This window comes from Tamandua tetradactyla, chromosome 1, assembly GCF_023851605.1.
Source record: "Tamandua tetradactyla isolate mTamTet1 chromosome 1, mTamTet1.pri, whole genome shotgun sequence".
NCBI classification, from domain to species: Eukaryota; Metazoa; Chordata; class Mammalia; order Pilosa; family Myrmecophagidae; genus Tamandua; species Tamandua tetradactyla.
The window spans coordinates 96,364,423-96,385,526 of NC_135327.1; the positions used below are offsets into that span (position 1 = coordinate 96,364,423).

General features: G+C 33.8%; 1 protein-coding gene across 2 annotated transcripts in view; it reads left to right on the top strand.

Annotated features, from left to right (window-relative positions):
* Window positions 1-218: 218 nt before the first annotated feature.
* The window catches only part of SKAP2 (src kinase associated phosphoprotein 2), a 228,482-nt gene continuing 207,596 nt past the window's right edge, over window positions 219-21,104 (top strand). Inside the window, exons 1-5 of one of the 2 annotated variants that reach the window (XM_077121197.1) lie at window positions 219-505; window positions 9,928-10,033; window positions 10,649-10,674; window positions 11,424-11,471; window positions 18,260-18,367. In XM_077121197.1, coding sequence (XP_076977312.1) covers window positions 439-505; window positions 9,928-10,033; window positions 10,649-10,674; window positions 11,424-11,471; window positions 18,260-18,367 — 355 coding nt within the window. In that variant the 5' untranslated portion in view covers window positions 219-438. The remainder of the gene's footprint in view (window positions 506-9,927; window positions 10,034-10,648; window positions 10,675-11,423; window positions 11,472-18,259; window positions 18,368-21,104) is intronic. The other variant, XM_077121206.1, reaches the window with a different exon arrangement.

Genomic DNA, 21,104 nt, shown 5'->3' on the forward strand with positions numbered 1-21,104 from the left:
CAGTACCCAAAATGGCGTCAATCCGCTTCAAGGTGCCGGATCAGGGGACGCAGCCCCAGTACGCTTCTTCCCTTCATCCACTCCTCCTCCCGCTCCCCTACTTGCTGATGGGCGTGGCCTTTCCAGAGGCCCTCTCCTTTGGAGGCCGGAAAACTGAGGGAACACATGCGCACTTTGGCCTCTTAGCCTCTAAGAGCGTTCTCCCCGCCCATCGCCCCGCCCCTGCCTCCCGGGCGGGGCTGGGCCAAGAGTCCAGCTGCTGCTAGCTGGGGTTTCAGTGACTTCCTTGTTGTGAGCCAGCCCGGCAGTGTCCCGACACGTAGCCCCGCTGTCCTTACCCGGACGGCTACCCCGAGTCTAGGTGGTAGCCGCAGTCCCACCCCGTTGGTTCCTCTTTCAGCACAGACCCTTTTTCCGCACGCTCCGCACTCCCTTAACATGCACAACCCCAGCTGCACCTCCTCTCCCTATCCCCTCCCTGAGGAAATTAGGAACCTATTGGCAGGTAATGAGCGGGAAGGGGGCGGGTAACGCCATCGGGTGGGGGTGGCGGTGAGGGGACGGCGAGCGGATGGGGACTGAAGCATTCAATTTGTCTATACCCTTCTTCCCCGCGCTCCCCACGGGTCCTCTGTTCTCCGGACTAGTGGGGGCGTGACGGAGATTTGAAAAAGGGTGTTTGGGTCTGGGAAGGGGAGTGAACGTGTGTGTTGAAATTTGGTGTCGGAATGATGGTGAAGCCCTCTTTAAAGAGTTACTAGTGAGATTAGGACAATTCTCTGTGCCTCGTGAAGACTCTTTCCCTACGTGTGTGGTGGTGGGGGGAGCGAGGAAGGATGAGGGAAAGAGGGAGAGAGGCAGGGAGGAAGGGGGAGAAAGAGAGGAGAGGGGTAAAGAATGATAATAATGAATGCATGTGTGACATCTGAGGAAAGAACAGAAGTGAAAATATCTTGGGTGGCCTGGCTAGTGGAGGAGGAGGGTGTAGAAATGCCAAAGAGATGTCAGAGCTACAGGTGTTAAGGGATTATGGGATGGAAGGGTTTGCCATTTAAAAAATCCCCCCCGCCCTTTTTTTTTTTTTTTTTTTTTAACATTAAGTCCACTCATATTTAAGACTTTTGAAGAGGGCCTCATTCTCAAATAGCCCCTTGTCTTCAGCCTTAGTAACAAATTAAAACAGAAAATAGGAAGGATATGTTGAAGTCCTACTTCCTGTATCCCATGATGAAAGTGCTTCAACTTTGCACCCTCATCTTCCCCTTTTCAGTTTTAAATTACTATTTATAGGAGCTTATTTTAGGAGTAAAGTAGTGGCTCTTTAATGCCATTAATGATTCACTTCATTAATGTACTGGTGTTGGAAGTGTGTTTCATTGGCTTTCAGCAAGCCAATGAAAAGTGTATGGTTCAGCAAAGGATAGAAAATACAGCTTTTTAGGATAGCACAGATCTTACCTTTCCTGATGTTTTGGAATTCTTACCATCATCTCTTTATTATGTGGGAATAGGAATGTTGGAAGCTGAGTTTTGATTGCTTTATTTTAATTGTCTCTAAAATATTTATCTGTCAATATTGACCATGAATAACTGGATTAAGAGTTTCTTCTAGGTGCCTGTCTTCCCAATTGGATTTTAACTTTTAAAAAAACAGTATCATCTAAAATGTGACATTTTAAATCTTAAGTTACTACATAGCAGCGTGAGACCAAATCTACTAATAGGCTGTTATACCATTTTGGTGGTTAGCATTGTAAATATAGGAAAGAACATAAACTAATAGGGTTTGAAGGCAGACTTATGTTTGTATGAATGCTATGCTGTGATGAATACATTTGTGGTGAGATAGTATTTCATTCTAAGAAATGCTTGTTGTCATTGATGGGTGCCACTAAAGGAATATTGAAAGAACTATTAAGAATGATTTAAGGCATCTTTTATTCCATTCTTTGAGAGTTTGACATGGATACTGATTTTGTTTTACAGTTAACCGTTTCATTGTTACAATGATGGGATTGCTTTTTAGAATATTATGCTAATAACCACATCAGAGAAATGTTGATCATTACTCCAAAAATAGATCTTTCCATTTTCAGGATATTCTAGGTCTGAATTTTTTAACGTAAGCAATAAAGTGCTAAAGTCTGGATGCATGTTTTTAAAGCTTGACTTCTTCCACAGTAGGGATTGATATTGCTATTTGGATTTATAATCATATATTAGCAGATAGTATGTATGAAATAGGTATTGAGACCCTTTATTTTCAAATAGTCATTAGTAACAAGTATTTCAAGTGTCCCTTGTGTAATTTTAATTGAAAACTCAGAAGTACATTAAATACATTGTTATCTGCCAATGCTAACTTCCTATATACATTAGCCATCTTTCTGTCTTTAGATTATATACTAGTATAATGTCTGAAATCAGCCTTTTGTTTTTTTAACATTTCATTGGCATTTTCAGTATTTCACATTAATATAGCAAATCACATATCAAAACAAACATGAAGTATTCAAAACAAATACTAAAACATTCAAAGTTTGGGGATTATAAATTTGGATTACACCTTATTTTTGGTTTTAAACAACGTCATTCAAGACAAGTTGCTAAGATTTTATGTTTGACTGTAATTAAGCTCTTTTTTGATGTAGGGAAGACTTCAAGAAAATATGCTTTCAGCATCTATTTTATATATTTCATCCAAAAAATACTTTTTGGGATTGTGCATGATGATTCGCATAGTTTGGGTAATAGTGCATAGTTAGATGTAGAATTAGTAAAACTGTAGAGGAACTGTTGGTATTAGTTTGAAATTTTAGAAATGTTGCAGACCTACCTAGTTGTTGGCTTTGAAACCAAGACTGGTGATTGTAGTTCAGTTGAGTGCTCTTAGAATGCATGGCGCCGTGCTACAACTCTGTAGAGAAGATAAGAGACTTAACTTTAGGAGTTTAAAATTCTTTGGTTTCGGGGGGGAAAAAAAAGAGTCAAAAGATAATGCCTAACAAAATAACATTGCTTGGACATTTCCCTTTGTGTCTATATGCCTATTATCCAAATCATTATATATCACATAATGTTTTAACCGTTGACTTTCCAGCTGCTTCATAGGGTTAGGTTCTCAACTGTATTCTCTTCATCATATTAATTTTCTTTATTTTTACTTTTCTTGCTGATTATAGCAGATTTTTGCTAACCTGTCAATATTTGCCCCCCATCTCTCATCCCTTTTTCTTTTAAAAACATACAATAGAAATACAAAAGACAAAACAAAACATGGATGTTATCCTTCTTTTTTTTAATTAAAAAAAATTAACAAAACATTTAAATATATTCCATTCTACATATACAATCAGTAATTCTTAATATCATCACAGTTGCATATTCATCATTTCTTAGTACATTTGCATCGATTTAGAAAAAGAAATAAAAAGACAACAGAAAAAGAGATAAAATGATAATAGAGAAAAAAAAACTATACGTACCATACCCCTTACCCCTCACTTTCATTTACCACTATTTCAAACTGAATTTATTTTAGATGTTATCATTCTTAATTCACCTTTACTGGTAACCCATCAGTGGCTGTGTAGTTTGTAATTTACATTTTCTGTAGGATCAGTATATTAAATCTTTAATGTCTATACTTTTAATAAAAGTGTTGAGTAATTTTTTCAGTTCCATGTATGTAAAGAGTAACATTTTTGTTGTCATTAGCAAAAGCAAATTTTGAATTGCCTTATGTATTATAGGCGACCTTTGATTTTATTTTCCATAGTAATGAAAGAGCAAGTTTAGCATGGAAAATTAAAATAAAGGCTAATCCCAGATTTCGAATACTTAATCTTCTCCCACATCCAAATATTTTGACTAGAACTAGCAACTAGAATAATCTTGATTTATATTAGTTTTTCCTCCAGGCAGGCACCAGAGTGAGAACTAGAAAGCCCTCCTTACCCATTCATTTGTTTAATTACCCTTTGAATTCTGGAGAGTTAGTAATTTGCAATCAGGTATTCCTTATTAAGGTTGAGCTATTTAGGCCAACAAATTTAAAAAAGGAAAACTGCAAGAGGATGTTATTTACCTTTATTAAATTAGAAATGAAACCAATGTTGAAAGAAAATAGTGGTTATCAGTGCTCTGAAAAATCAAAACCAAACCAAACAATAAAGTGGCTATAAAGTTTCTGTACAGTGGCCTTGAGATTCTGTTCATATGGCAGTTTTGATTAGAAATATTACATTTACCCCTATTGGGGAAACATGGGAACTTTTTTTATTTTTAAACTTCGCACATAATGATCGATAATCCTTTTGAGAGCACGAAATAAAGAATGCAATTTGGTTGAAATGGAGGCGAAATTTCTTAAATGCAGCAGATAGTATAGTTCTAATTCCATTTTGCCCAAAGTTTCATTTATAATTTGGTCAACATTTTCGTTTTAGTTTTCCCATGAGAATTATTTATGGTATATCTAGTACCCCATAACTTCCTTCTGGGGCACTGGTCGAGTATATAAAGGGAAGAGTGCCACCTACTGAGTCACCAATAGTTACCTACTTCTCTAGCACCTGGATTTTCCTGCAGAACAAGACCAAGCGTGCCTCATTTTGGCAATAGTAATTAATGAGCCTAAGGTCAGTAGGAGATTATGATCTTAAAATAAAATCAGTCTATCAACATGTCCAAGATTTTCCCTTCTAGGAATGGGAATGTGTTTATGCATTTGTAAATCAGGGAATCAGAAATATTAGAGTTTCTTACATGGGTCAAAAGATACAGATGAATTCAGGTGTGGTATTAGGAAAATTATTTGCCTATTCATCATAAACATCTAACATTCTACTTCTTTTGGTGAGATCTTTTGACTGGCTTGTTTTCCACATGACTTTCCATTGAAAGTGTTTGCAACCTCATTTGAGGCTCTTGATAGTATGCATAGTTTTTTATAATTATTTAATCCAAATAATTGTTGTTTTTTTTTTTTAAAGAGTCTAAATATACTGAAAAGTGAGCAATATATGGAAAATTTCCAAATGGGTTTATCTCTACTATTATTAGCATTAAGTATTACTAGAAAGAAGATAGAAACAACAGAATAGGGAAAGCCTCTGGTGGTTTGAAACACAGTTCAGTTGTTGCTCATAAATTTAAGATTAAGTGTCATATATGGGTGATAAAAATGGCATAGGCTAGTTTTTATATCCTCATTATTCACTTAGTTTGTCTTTTTCAATTAAAGCCAAGTCTATCTTGTTCATTCCACTGAGTTTACATTTCTTTTTCAATCACATTCTGAACACATTACAATAGATGTTGCCTAACAGTGAATATAGTGTAAATCTCAGACTAATGTGTTATTCACTGTGCCTTCTTTGAAACTGTGTGGTAAAAAGATTTTGATTATTACAATGGGCTATTTATCACGAATTCATCTTTTAGAAGTCGAGAGATGCCCAACCCTATCCTTCAAAGCCCAGCTTTCTATCGAAAGAAATCATTTAGCCTGCAAACCAGTTTTGAAAATTTAATCAGATCATTGGGTGGTAAGGCTCAGGTATGTTTTACCCATTGTACTTTGAGAATTCCTGTGCTTGTTCATGAGTTTTCCATGTTCAAAAAGACCACAGTTCAACCATAACTTATAAAAATGCTAGATAATCAAGTGAAAGACATTGATTGGAATAATCAATAACTTTTCAATTAGCCATTTTCCAACTCTGGGCATTGGGCTCCATTGATCTACATGTGCCCAGTTTATTTGACTTGTATGGTTTCGCCAGTAGGTGTTTGTTAGCAGTATCCCCCTTTAACAGAGAAGAAAAGCTTGTGTTTTTGTTCTGATCCAGCTTAAGTTCTAGGCTGGATCCTTACTGCATTGCTTGGTACAGCACAATTCAGTGAATATAAAGTGAAATCTTGCCCAATTCATGAAGTAGAGAGATGTAGAATTAAGTAGTAAAGCCATTTGGGGTGTTGTGTGATTGGTTTTACACCAATTTTATTGATCTGAGGCTGAGCAAATGGTGGTAGATTCAGTCCAATTCTTGTCTCAGTCTCCTGTACAATCTTGGTCATCACAGAGGCGGTGTGTATGTGTATTTAGGAGAAGGGTATTGGATAGTTGGGGGACCAGGAGGGAAGACACCACAGGCTTACCTTTGTGACTTGTTTACAACCTCCAGCCTGGAGTCATATTCTGGCTGTTTTTAGTTGGTAGAGATGGAAAGGACAGTTGGTCAAACTTTTTGTATCCAACTTGGAGGAGCTGGCAGTTTATTTTAGTGTTTGCAAGAATTTAAAGTGTTCTGTCTGTGTGTAGTTCCAAACCTTCTCACTGTGTGTGATCAGTATGGAACTTGGTAGAAAGCAGTCTGTGTGTGTGTGTGTGTGTTAGACACCTGACTCGACAACTGGGACTCTAGGGACATTTAGGGACATTTTTTCTCTGGGGTCTGTATGTTCTCCTAGGGGTGAGGGAGTGGGAAGGAAAGGAAAATTGAAATAACATTTGGTGTGTGTTTAAGCATTAGGAGCTTGGCTATGGACAGGTTTCTAATTTAAACTATTTGTTTAAGGATTGCTGAGCCAGGACAAGTCATCTTTTAGTTTTGAGAATTTAACATTTCTCTACAGAACAATCTTAAATCAGATCAGTTCTAGTGGCCATCTCCCCCAGTTTCTTACAACTGTACTGGGAGATAAGGTTTACTCTTGAGACAATGTGAAGGTGTAACAGGAGCAAAAATCACCATCACATTTACTTTCTCAGTATTGCTTTTTCCTCCTATATGATTTGGGGTCGGAGACTGATGCAGATGGTGTAGATCTGGGGTTAGATACCCGGGACTGACCGGCTGTGGGCGGGGCGTAGTGGGGGGTTAGCCTTGGTGTATTGGGATTGCCCTCTCCCCGCCGCCTCCTGCATCCAGCCTCCGGTGCTAGGCGCAGGGCTCTGAGAAGCAGAAAGCTTTCCCTCCGTAGTAAAGAAATTCTAGCACGCCAGGCCAAAGGCAAGCTAGTCGAGCATGCTGACCTTCCCTTGTAATCAAGTTATGGATGCTCCCCGAATTACAGGCAGTCAGGAGTCAGTGAAATATGCGTATTAACCGAGTGATAGGACTGCTAAAGAAAGATAGAAGAGAGCTAAGCTATTTTGCAGAGCTATTCAGAACAAAATAAAAAGCTTCAAATCTCTTTTCCACGCTGCCGAAGAGCGCTTGATTCGTCCAAGACTTTTATTGCTCGCTTTTGAAATATTACCCTGGCTCAGAGCTACAAAGCCTCAGACCCAGCCCCATTTGTCTAGCTAGGGTGCTGCCCGAAACCCAGCGCTGCGGGCTCAGAGTTCCTGTACGGGAACCTGGGGCGTTAACACTCAGTTGACTCGGGTGCAGACCGCCCGGCTTCTTCAAGCTAAGCTTGAGGAACGTTTTGGCGCTTGCTCAGGCCGACTTTGCGCTGGCCCGGGGACCAGGGAGCTGGGTCGGTGATTTCCGCAGGGTCCCGACCAAAGAAAAAGCCCCCCTGCGCGTCCAGAGGCTGGTTTCGTTTGATTCTAGATTGAATGGGGAACGTATATGGGGGTATTCAGAAATAACCTAGATTTCCAAAGCTAAACACACTCACACAACAAAACAAAACGGTGGGCAACTGGCAAACTAAAATTATTATAGGACCTGCTTCCAATTTAAATTTCTATATTTGATTTAAAAGTTTTCAATATATACTAAATAATTTTAGTTGCCTTAAACCCTTTCCTGGGAAAAGCTTTAGAAATAAGTAAATTAAAACATTTATACTCTAAAAAAATACATGTTTCTCCCTGCCCAAATTCTGAATCTTTCACTTCAAAATCACCAATCCTCCTTGCAGTCTCCCACTTTTTCCATACATACTTTCTCATAAAACAATAGCCTGGCTTAGTATTTTTAAAATTTTGGGGGGAGGTGTTAGAAACACTTTTGTGTTTTCTCAGTTTTATAGAACAGAAATAATCTTTAAAAGAAAGAACTCTTGGGACTCTAATTTGTTCTGTTACTGCTTCCACGGTTACAAAATAGATCCTGTTTGTTTAAACTTGGATTGTATAATGAAGATGTAAAATAGGCAATTAAATACTCCTGAAGAGGGAATTAAAGACAAACACTGAGTGAAAATAGCATTAAGTAGATATGCACCAGTCATTGTGCCAGTGATTCTCCAAATATTGAGTCCAGTCGAAAGAATCAGCAACAGGGATGTGCTACTCCTTCCGTTATTTCATTTTCTTAGTAGAATTGTTGTAAAGATCTCAGGGAAACCAATGATCTCTTCTTTTCAGCTAGTACCTGTAAGTCTGAAGGTTGCGTGTTCTCTGGGTAGAAAATTTAAAGACTTTACAGCAGAGTGTTGCTTCATAAATTTCATTATTTTGGACTCACTTTAGAAGTCTAGGTCTAACTTGCACTTTTATTAGATTATATCTTATGACCTCTCTGTAAAATATGGGCAACTCAAGGAAGGAGAAGCTGTGACATTTTGCTTTCATTTCTTTTTGATGCTTTTAACAATACTAGTTATGAATGGACTTCAAACCAAAAAGCTATTTAAAAAAAATAACAAGATTAAATTTTGATTCTGTCACTAGTGATATTGACTTATAACATTACATGTCATTATGTAATAAACTTTAGATGTTCATTATGAATGTATAGTGTAACAATTTAATCAACTTTTCTTTAATCAGGATACTTCTAATTGTAATCAAAAATTAAAAATTGATTACAAACATTGTATCTTAAAACTGTTTAAATGTAAATTCTATGTACAGTTGAGAAGCTATTTGTTATACTATTTTGAGTTACCTACATTGTATGTTTTGATACCATCCTTTATCACTGTGAGTGATAAATTGTTAAATGAAAAGAAAGAAAAACATATATACATCTCTTCAGTATGATAGATAAATGATTTACAGCAGTACCTACCTAAAAAATAATGGTATCCTTTTATTAGATACCTCAAAGTGAGCTTTGAAATTCAGAAAATAAAATGAAAGTAGTACAGTATTTTATAAACAATAAGAATGAGACTTATAAAATCAAATCAGCAAGAGTTTGTTGAAATTTTATATTAGAACTAGACAGAGTAATTTAGAAGTTTAGTAATTTTGTTTGAAAGGCTATGTGAAAATGTTCTGTAAGGCCACTGAATCTTATCTTTTGTCTCCTGAATTCTTAAATAGTGGAAGAATCTATTTTTGTCACTTCCTTTATTTCAGAAATATTTCCAGGTGGTAATACCAAGTGGCAGAAAGCAAGAGCTCTCAAAATGACACAACCAGTGTTAATTTGTGGGTTGGTAAGAGTGGGTAGGATAGGTAAGGAGGAGGGTTTGATTTAGGAACCTTGGCTAGAAAAAAGGAATTTATTTTTTCCCTTTATAACATTAAATATTGTGTATACACCTGAAAGCAGAATACATTGGAAAAACAGCCCTTGCCAGAGGCATTAGCTTATATTGATTAAATATTGTAAATAACTTGTTTATACATGAACTTAAAAAAATACTATAAAATGGTAGTAGCATAGGCATAAAACGTCAGTGCTTGTTTTTGTATAAGAGAATATGTTTTATGGGACACCATAGTTTATTAAAACTTCTGTGCTTCTTCCCGACTTCATGATGCCAAGCACACAAATAGCATTGCTGTACTAAGTGTAAGAAGAGTATACGAATTTTATTAGCTAAGTTGTGAGCAGATTTGTTCAATTTAGTATTTGAAGCATAGTTCAACTGATATACTTTGGACTGATAAATAACTTTAACAAATTGTACAGATGTTAACATTTATAGATAGAAACAATCATTGTGGTATTTGTCTTCACAAAAGATGATTCTTTCCTATAATTTTTATCCTCCTTCTTATGTTTCATTGTTTAGATGTTGAAATATTTGTAGCAGATACACTGAGAGGGGAGAATTTATCCAAGAAAGCAAAGGAAAAAAGAGAATCCCTTATTAAGAAGATAAAAGATGTAAAGTCTATGTAAGTCACTTGGATTTCACTATCAATTTCTTATTTAGAAACAATTTTCTAATTACCATTTAAATAAAAGTTGATGATCATTTTAATATTCTGATTTAATTGATATTAAGCATTTTTAGAGGGCAAAATTTCTACTTTAATAGTTTTTAAAATAAACATGTGTATCATAATACCATTTTTTGGTGAAGGTTCTTGATTATGTATTTTCCTAAGCACGCCTAGCAAAATCCAAGTGTCTGTTTTGACTCTGTGAGGTTTAAATGATATATGAGGTTTAAATGCTGTAAGGCAGACTGAGGGTTTTAATATAAATCTGAACAATACCTCAGACACCAGAAAAAAGTATCCTTTTAATTGTTTGTACTTTAAGTGAATAAATGTAACATAAGCGTAGGTATTGGAAATATTTCCTGATCTTGCTCCTATACCTCAGGTTTGTATATAAGATCATAAGCCTCTTAGGATTGTCATTTCAGAAATAGGCGATAATTTTTTTATCTAAATGTGTATTTATAATATAGATTTAAAAAATAGACTTGAATTATTATCAGTAATCAGGACTCGTTTTGATTTGTCAACCGTCATTTTAAAATATAATGTTCTTTTATTTTACAGCTATCTTCAGGAATTTCAAGACAAAGGTAAATTTTCAAGTTTTTAAAACCTGTTTTTTTTTTCTATGGAAATTTTCAATAGGATAATTTAACACATACGGAAATTTGATAGTTGGAATATAAATTTAAATGTCTATACTTAGACTGTTAAGATGAGAGTGCTAGCTCCCCCTGCTGAGAAATTTTTTTTAAGTGTATCCAGAAGCTGCTCAGTGCAGAACCTTCTGATGCAGAAATCTTATATATTTGAAATGCTTTAGGTCTTGTGTTTCTTTGAGTACATTGGGGCAGAAATTTAATATGATAGGTATCCAACTGCAGTTACATATGAAATAACTTCGTGGTGTAGAGGTGAAATCCCAACCCAAAATGCAATTTAACACGGCAGAGATTATTTTATCTAGTATTGGTATGAACAGGAGGGCCTTGTGGCTGGGTGCTTATAAACTATGTTCTGAAGGATAATTGGTTTTCTTAAAATATAAATTTTTGTATGAGAACATGATTGAATCTTTTTTCAAATGCTAGTTTTATTTTCAACATGGTACTTAATGATTTGAATAAATGTGTGTCATAGACCTTTTCAAAGGGACTTGAATTTCATTTTTTGAAACATATAAGAGTGCTGCTCACTTGCCTTCCTTAAGATTTGAAACACAGCTGTTTAGTGTACTGAAAACCAGATCTGGAAGGTGTAAGAAGTTTCTGCTACTTCAGGTCTTAAATTCTGTAAGGAGAACATGGATGGCCCTTATTTCCATAATGCTAATTCCTAGGTCATGACCTGAAGGCTGTGGATGCTGGCGTGAGAGTCACAGGAAGAGGTCAGTTAACCCACTTGAATCAGGTTTGGGAGAGAACATAGAATGGCATCTTCTAACAGGGGTTAGTGGATACCACAGAGTAATTCATAGTGCTGCCAATTGATAAGTGAGAGGGTAATGACAATTTCAATAAACCAAGTACTTAACCAGACAAACCTAAAATCAAACAGTTAAAAGGAAACCACAGTTTCTTTTTAAAACTTTTAAATCGTCAAGATCAGTGTGTCTCTATGTCTAGATTGGAGGGGAGAGATGAGATTTTTTTTTCATATTAAAAATTTTGACACTTAAATAAAGAGAAATTCAAGAAACTCCTCCTCCCTACAAGTTCTCAGTTATTATATTCTACAACGAATCCTAAACTATGGGTTTAATCATGTTACATTTAGTGTAGTTAAATATAGAAATAAGGAATTTATGCATTTTAATTATGATAACTTTTATATGGCATTCTATTTACAGAGGAGTATTAGATGTCAAGTTCTGCCTTGCTTCTTTAAAGTCATATTTTGTTCCAGTGATTATTTATCAAACTCTCTTTGTAACTTAATTATTTGTACATGAAAAAATTTAAGCTAAGAAAGCATGATAATATGAAGCTGTATAACTGCATATGGTTCACTAATAGTAGAGGAACTTTCCATTTGGTATTCTGTTTTAGGACTTGTTCAGGTGTGTGGATATTAAAATTACATTACTGAAGTATGTTCTTTATCTCCAGTGAGAATGGAAGTTTATATAGTATTTGATAGAATTTGAAAAGTGAACCTAGAATAAGAGTTCAAATAACATGGAATTAAGAGATTCCCTATAATCATTTTCCTCTGAATTTTCCTCATCTATAGCTCAGTACTGATGTATTGAGTTAACTAATTGCCAAGAATGCCTGCTTAAAAGTAACCTGTGGATAAATTGTATGAAATCAGAAAAGCTGAGAATTTTATGCTGTTGTGTCCTAAAACTATATTCAGCTTTATTCTAAAAAGTCTTTTCCTATAGTTTGTTAGGAATAGTGAAGAAAATTAGTACAGACTTAATAGGTAAAGGAATTATTCGAGATGCATCTTTTTTTTTAATAGGAATTTATTATCGGATTTCTACATTGAATAAATTCAATTCTAAGTATGTTTTGATGCTGCTGCTTTTTATTTTTTTCCCTTACATTTTCTCTTTGGAGTTTTGGATGTCTTCATCCAAGGAGAATTGAGCAGAATTCCTGTTGGCTATTTTTGTTCTTTCTCTCTCTCTTGCTCGCTCAAGTCAGGTGAAAGGGGTCACAGTGAAATAAACAGAGATTATTTATCTCCTTTTTACTTTTATGTCCTCAATTGTTTCACATATTTAATTTTAACAAATGACAAATACAACTTTAATATCACTGTTGGCGAGAGGAAGACCAGGTAGAGAGTTCTTAAATAAAGTTAATTAATTCTAATGCATTTGTTGAAACACTAAGCTGCGTGTATCTCAGGGGACTTTTCTAGGCTTTTTTTGTTTTTGGTGAGAATAATTTGTATTGGTAGAAACTTCTTTTATTACAGTAGCTCCTAGGTATTGAGGCTTGACAATTGAGCTAATTTTTCCACTTGCTGTTTATATTCATTCACATAGAAAGTTCCATTTTTGTCTCTTTAATTTATTGAAGTCCTTATTTTATCTACTTATATTACTCAAGTCTAGATTTCTTGTTGAAGAAGTCTGACACATTGGGACTTGTGAATTATTATCAGTTGTTTTTCTAAATTCCTTAATGTTATTTGTACTTCGGAAAGATTTGACTCTAAACAATCTAGAACCCAACTTGCATGGCCTAGTTCTTCTTATTCATTGAAATATTGCCTATTTTATCTAGAATAGAGTTTCTTTTTTCTTAATCCTTCAAAGCATTGTACATGGGAGGGTGACTGTCTGACCTAGTTTCCTATTCTTTGTTGCAGTATGGCCTAATTCTATGAAGAGAACTCCTGAGTATAGGCTTCATGTACTAAAATTATGCTGATTGTCTTAGAAATTGTTCAGTCTCATAACAAGGTCATAAATCTCTTAAATGTGCCTTCAAATAATTATTTTTCCAAAGAAAGGATATTACTGTTTGTAGTAAAGTTTGTTATTGACAGTATAAAATAGAATTTGCTTAATTATATTAAGTATATAATTAAAAAAAAATGTTTTACTTTTGGTTGTATCTTGACCTAATAGTAGTCTTATTTTTCTCCGGTGATGATATAGGTATGATTATTTTTCTTTATAGAATGATTAAGTTAAAAAGTAATGTGAAAATAACTGTGGAAGACACATGGTAGGTATTAAATAAATATTATATTAACGTTTATTTTTAGATTCAACTTCATTTGTCAAGAGTATTTCAGTAAATTTTGGTTTATAGATTCACTTTTCCAACAATTTTGAGATCATAAATTCTTAGGAGAAAGGCACATATCTTAGCACAAGACAAATATTTCAAAGAAAATGTTTTTAAAAATAGTGTTAATAGCTTTAAAAATGTGAATAAATTACTTTTCATTCCCTTAAGATGCTGTAACTAAAAGCTCTCATTTTCTCCTCTAAAACCCTTTTTCCTCTAATTGCAGAAATATAATTTAATAGATTTTGTCCTTAAAACTCCATTGATAATATTAAATATACGATATTTACTTAGAGAGCAGTTTCCTTTCAGCTTGTCATTTCCCTTATTTCTTAAATTTATTAATGGGCTAAACTATTTTTTGAAATAGCAGGACTGTTAGGTAAAAAGGGACCTATTTTATTCTAACCTAATAGTATCCTTAAAAACAGCAGAAAAGTCAGAAGTGTGGATGATGTTTAATTTTCTTTCCCTTACCCTTCTTAAGTGTATTTTCTGTTGAAAGTTAGCTTTGCAGTGAAATCTGAACAAATAACTTCCAGCTTTTTCCTTTTTTCTCCTCCCTGTCCCCCAGGCCTTGAACAAATATAGTAACTATGTTGGAGATTATGGGCCCTGTAGTAGTAGTGTATTTCAGAGACAGCTCTTGAGGAATGATATCCTCATTTTAACTTCAGTTTGGTGTGAGAAGTTGTCTTTATTATTTGCATGCTATAAATTAGCTTTCCTATTGTAAAGAGTTATAAGAAGAACCTCTTGTTGTGACCTGAATCCTTCAAAGTTTTAAGAATTATCTTAATAAATGACAAGGTAAATGTTTAATTCTGTCTGAAATTATCTTGGCAAGGTGAAGAGTGAGTAGAGAATTAGAAATTTGTTTTCACTCAAGTAAATTTTTTTTTCCCCTGAGTTTGGCTTTCATCTCTGTAAAATGGAATGGTTATCTAAATATAAAGTACATCAGTTAGTTTAATGTTTACTTGATTGTATTTAAAATAGGACTGTTTTGACAAGCATTAAAATTGGTTAAATCACCTTCCATGGCAGTAGAGATCATGGCTGTTGAGTTGAATTTGATGTTGGGCTACATATGTTGACATTTAGTAAACTGTTAACTGATGACGAACCATATAAAAAAGAATGGGGCGGGCCATGTTGGCTCAGCAGGCAGAGTTCTTGCCTGCCATGTGGGAGACCCCGGTTTGATTCCCGGTGCCTGCCCGCGCAAAAAAAAAAAAAAAAAAGGATGGATATTAGTGATTTGAACCCCATCTGTTATAAATTTTAAAATAGTTTTCAGGCAAATATGCTGCTGTGGTAAGGGTAAGCCTTGATTTTGTTGTGATATTTAAGTTGTCATTGAAATTATAGAAAGGGAAGTCTTGGATCATTGTCTTTTATGTGTTAACTTTGTATTGTTAATTAAACTTTTGGAAGTTGTAGGATAAATCAAATGGTTTTCTAGGGAAACAAGAAACAGTATTAATGAGCAACAACCCCATAATTATCCTTGTGAGTACATAACAGGGACACATTCATGTCTTTTCTTTGCACAGTAACTTTTACAAAGAAGTATTTTTAAACTGATCATTAATTTTATGACCACAGAAATGAGATGCAAAATTTATGCTATTGTCATTGGCAGAGGCTCAAGGCACCACTGACATTATGTGTGATTGTAATAGAATGGCTGCCAACTAACGATTCTGTAGACATTTCATTTGAGCATGCTTTTCTTTTAGATGTCTGATTAGGCTGTAATGCTTTCAATTATGTCTGTAAATTGTATTGGATACGTTTACCTGATGTCCATTGTTGATTTGGAGTTCAGCTTTCTATTACATGAATACAAGTTGAACATTTTCCTTTTAATTTATAGAAGTCTGCAGGAATAACTGCAAATTCTTAGTCCCCGGGGAGGAGAAATGCTTTGCACTACTCAACAGCGACCCCTGTGTTCAATTAAAGCTCCTTATAGGGCAGGGCAGGATCTCTTATTCTTTATTGGGTTTTAAAAAAATTATAGGGAAAAAGGAATGAAACACCACTAGAACAACTATAAGTTGTAGGATATCATGTGGAAAATGATGTTCCTTTCAAGTTATGCAAGTTTTAAAGGGAATAGCCCTGTACAGATTCCACAGAGATTCTTTGCTTTCTGAGTCAACCAAGGGAAGCTAAAAACAAAAGGAAGAACTAAGGCCAATAGGACTTCTTAATTTGCTTTGTTTAGGTAAAAATAAGTATCACACACTTTTTAAAAAAACAGCGCTTGTGATAACTTGAAGTTCTTAGAATACATTGGTTGATGACAATTTTACTTTAATATATAAACCAAAAAGTGTTTTAAAAAACAGGAGCCGCAGAGGTCTTCAACCTGTCAGTGACCAATTTATGTAGAATAAATATTCTTAATTTGTATAAAATATTTTTGAATTTATATCTTTAGTAATGCTCTTTTTCATATATATCTAATATATTGGTGTGTGCATATGTTTATATATGGGTCTGTATACATGGATATATATACTTATACATAACCATGTAAAATATATATAATAGATATTATTAAAGGGTAATAAACCACTTCTTATTCTCAAAACTTTTTCTTTTCTTTTTTTTCTCTTTATCTCAATATAGAATTTAGTAGGCTTAAGCTTGAGCATTTGGATTTTTTTCAAGATCCTGTGCATACATTCATTGGCTTTAACTGTTGAATTTGTATATTCAAATTGTGTAGTATGATAAGTGCTGAGTTCTGGTGGTATAGTGAAAGTATCTTAATAGCTTTTTACCTGTGGAAAACTTTTTTTTATAGTGCATGATATGAAATGCCCTTAGAAAATTCATACCATAAAAATTCTTGCTTTGTTAAGCAATTAAGAACAATTGAGAGTTTTATGACCTCTATTACAATATATTCCCTGAACTGTCATTCCATATTCAAAATATTTTTACTAGCAGTTGGAGATTCCTTTTCCTCATATTTAAAATCAGAGCACACTTCTTTCCGTAAGAGAAATATTATAAGGGATCCCTGAATGTTCTGAAGAGTACTTTGAATATCTAGAAAGAAAGAGAAATTTAAGATCTGAAGGATGACTTGTATGTATATGTGTTTCTTGGAATTTTCATTTGGGAGGAAAAACCTCACCATGTGGAGTGCACCTAGTGGTGGGCTCATTGAGAAAAAGATCATCATCTCTATGTTCTGCTCTTAGTGTCCTGTTGTAAGATGTCCCTGTATTTACTTTCAGGGTAAGGATAATAGATGCTGACAAAATTGCAAATTTACAAGGAAATAGAGATTGTCATTGGTTTCTTTTAGTATTTTGACCATGTTGTCTTCAAGGGGCTGTTTCCTCTATGGAAAATATGGTAAAAAATAAGGTCATCTCCATCATATGGGTGTCAGAGAAGTCCACTAACTTTTTATTTTGGACCAGCCCAGGAGCTGTGGTCTTAAAATGATACTGTAAGTACCCAAGGATTTCTACAGGGATTTTCACCATGCTTTTTGGGTAATTCCTGAGGTAGCTGGTTTTCTCTTAAATTATTAACAGGTAACTTGAACTTTGAAAAGGTAGATATTTGATATAATATTAAGCATACATTTTCCTTTGTTGTTACTGAATTGGGTTAAAAAAATGAGTGCTTATAAATAACTGGGCTAGTGAATATCTGATTAACTCTTTTTGAAAAATTTTATTTTAACTGAATATGGGGAAATATCCCAAACCAAAAGATCTTATCTTGGGGATTGGATGCTTTAAAAAGATGACAATTCAGGATTTAGAAATCAAGTAGAAAACTGGCCAGAACATAAAAAAAAATGATATATATCATGAATGAAAACTGAAATTGTCTCACTTGTAAACCAGTTTGTTTGAATTAAAAAGGTTTATATGAGTTTTAATGCAGTTTTTTTTAATGCAGTTTTAATGTCAAGAATCCCTCTTCTTGACAACCCAGCTAGGTACTTATAATCTACTTTAATGTGATCCTTTGTTAACGAAAACATAAAATATTCATATGACTTTCAAATTATTAGTTTCTTGTCATAATTTTGCAAAGTTTTGGATAAGTGGAATTCCTTGAATTATTTTTTCTGTTGTGCTCTCCATGGTTATTTTTTTGTTTTTGTTTTGGTTTTAGATACACATCTTTTACTCTGCTTCTACTTTTTTGTTTTCTTCATAGAGACTGTCATAATTTAGGGACTGTATTCCTTGTATCATAAATAAGTAGTTGCATACTGACCTTCAAAACTCTTACTATATCTAAGTTGCACTGGATAGAAACTAAAATAACACCTGTTTTTGTACCCATTTTAAAAAGTTTTCCTATGATAGCAACTGAAATGTAAAAGTAAAACTTACCTCTTCTGACAAAGTAACATTATTTTAAATGACCTCTGATACAGGTGATGCAGAAGATGGGGAAGAATATGATGACCCTTTTGCTGGGCCTCCAGATACTGTTTCATTAGCCTCAGAACGATATGATAAAGATGATGAAGCCCCCTCTGATGGTAAGTGATGTTTATTCATAAAATATGCTTCTTTGCACTCACTCAAAACAATGCAATGTGTAGAGGTGGTGATCGTGTCAGAAAGCAGATAAACACAGAGGTTTCACTTAACTTACCTTTACAGAGCCTTTTAAGGAACAGAAGAGCTCTCTCTAGTGGTTTTAGAAGAATAGTGAGATTTTCCTAAGTATGTAGTTGCTTCTTTTCCTAGGAATTTTTCTTTAGTAGAATTTTAAGAGAGTTGCTTGTATCATTGTATGAATATTATTAATATTGTTGCTTAATTTAATATTATCAGATTCTTGCTTAATTTTATTGTGCTACTTAATGGCTTGTTGTATTATTTATTTTATAAATAATGAAACAGGTTTTTGATCTATTTTTTTCTGAAAACTTCATACAAAACGAGTTCATAAAATATTAAATTAATTTTTCCTACATTGCCTTCTCACATCAAGACAGGTTTTCATCAAATGCTTCTTTCAAAACCCATTTTCATTTCTTGTGATTGTCGCTTAACAATACCTCATCTTATCAGTAACATTATAGTGCTTTGTATTAATTGGATTAGTATGAAAGTTGATTTTTATCTCTGATTTCTAAATGTTACAAAAGTTATGAAACTTGTTTTCAGTATAGTGAGTGCTTTCTGATATAGCTAGTCAAGTGTGTCTGTATAATAGAAATCTTATAAGTGTGATATATAGTTATAAATTCAAATGTGTATTGATAAATTAACCATGCATATTAATTTGTGGCACTCAAAGTTTCAAATAAACGTAGAAATGAATAATGCCTTCTGCCACTATTTGATGATCAAACTGTGCAGTTCTATCTCTAAATACAATTGCTGAATGAAAATATCCTTCTTGCAACAGAGCAATCTACATTTTATGTTATCCAGATTATTCCCTTTGGAAACATAAATTGCTTTTATGAGGTATAAAATTATGTCTATTGCAGAACAGGGATAAGTCAAGTACATGCGTAAGTGATAAACATTCTAACCACTGGTTCAGAACAACACAATCTTTTTTTTTATATCCAGAACTTTATGCAATGTGTAGCAATAATAATCATAGCCATTTTATGTTGAATTTTACATTTTGGCAAGCATTTAATTTCGATTTTTAGTGGAAGGGATTTCTTTCTCTTATGTTCCTACCTATCTTTTAAAAAGATGCACATTTTCCTTCAACCACTTTTGCTATCCAAAACAGATATTACTCTTTCTGACCTGATCTTCACAGCATTTCTAGTAGAAAATGCTTTATAATTGATGAAATGATATTTTCAAACAAAATTAGAAATTATCATTTAAGTTGAACTGTTTTTCAGACATATTGCCATTATTTCTTTTGCTTTTCTACAAAGCGATGGTAGATATGAATGTGTGTGTATATACATATAGAGAGTATTTGTACTCAAGAGAATGTGTGTCTATATAGATAGATACGCACACAGCTATATTCATATAGTATATATTTTTAGAGTCTCTCAAAATAGCATAATGTTTCGCTATATAAGGGAGCATTGTGTGTTTTTTTAAAAAATTATGAAAGTAGGGACCCAGCAATTAAATATCTATAAGTGTTAGAATCTTCTAGTGATTTGTTAAAAAAGTAAATTATGGCTAAATTATAGTATATTCACATGATTATCATGTTTTCTTTCTTATGATAAATAATTTATCATTTGATTATTTCCATAATCAAGTATATAGGAAATTCATTAATATCATGAAAACAACTGGTTGTTAAAAGGCTGTTTTATCAATATTTGAATATTATTTGGTAACATTTATGTATAACATTGCATTTTGATTAGTGTTTAAATAAGCAATTTTTAAACAGATTGAAATTTTATCTTTTAGTATTATTCATTTGAGATATATAGATATACCATTTTGAAACTGTTACATTTTTTTTCCAAAAAATATTATTATAAATTAATTTAAAAATATCACCTGGATTTTTAATTTCCACTCTAAGATATAATTTACTTACATTGTTTTTTTCCTGAAACTTAGATTTTATATGTGTTCTCTTTGCTGAATAATTTTTCCTTCAATATGTGACCTCAGCTTGATGATGTATTAATTATAAAAAGATAATATTATGACCAAATTAACATAGGTCACCAAAAGGCAGCAATCAGATTGTTGTTTTGTCCTTTTGACTTTTACCTTATGGTAGGCACTAACAAAGTATCTGAATATTGATGGATTATAAACTTTAAACCATGATATGTATTTTTCATAATGCTAATGAAATTTTCAAAGTACTGAAAAGGTCAAACCTGCACATATCTATGTGCATTCAAAAGTCTGTCTTTCCCTCTAATATTTCTTTTTCTCTGTTCCTCTGGTTCAAAAGTTCACTCAGTTCCCAAATGGCCACCTAATTTTCCAGTTATTCCCTCAAGCCATATGTGTTTTGGTTTCTTTATGGTTTATTAGGTACTGTAGGAAAGTAGCATAAGTTATATCTTCTAATGAAATTCAAGCACACTTCAGTGATGCTTCGACTTGATTGCTGGTAGCAATTAAATCACAGCCAAGAAGAATAATGCATAATCTCACAAAGTCCAGACACCCTATAGAAATTGAAAGGGGATGAAAACAGAAAACAAAAATAAGTCTCCAAACCCTGCCAGACGTGCTGTTTCCAGCCTGTCCTCCATCCCCCACCCCTTTTATTGGCCAACTGTCTGATTGATAGCAAAATCATAACTTGCT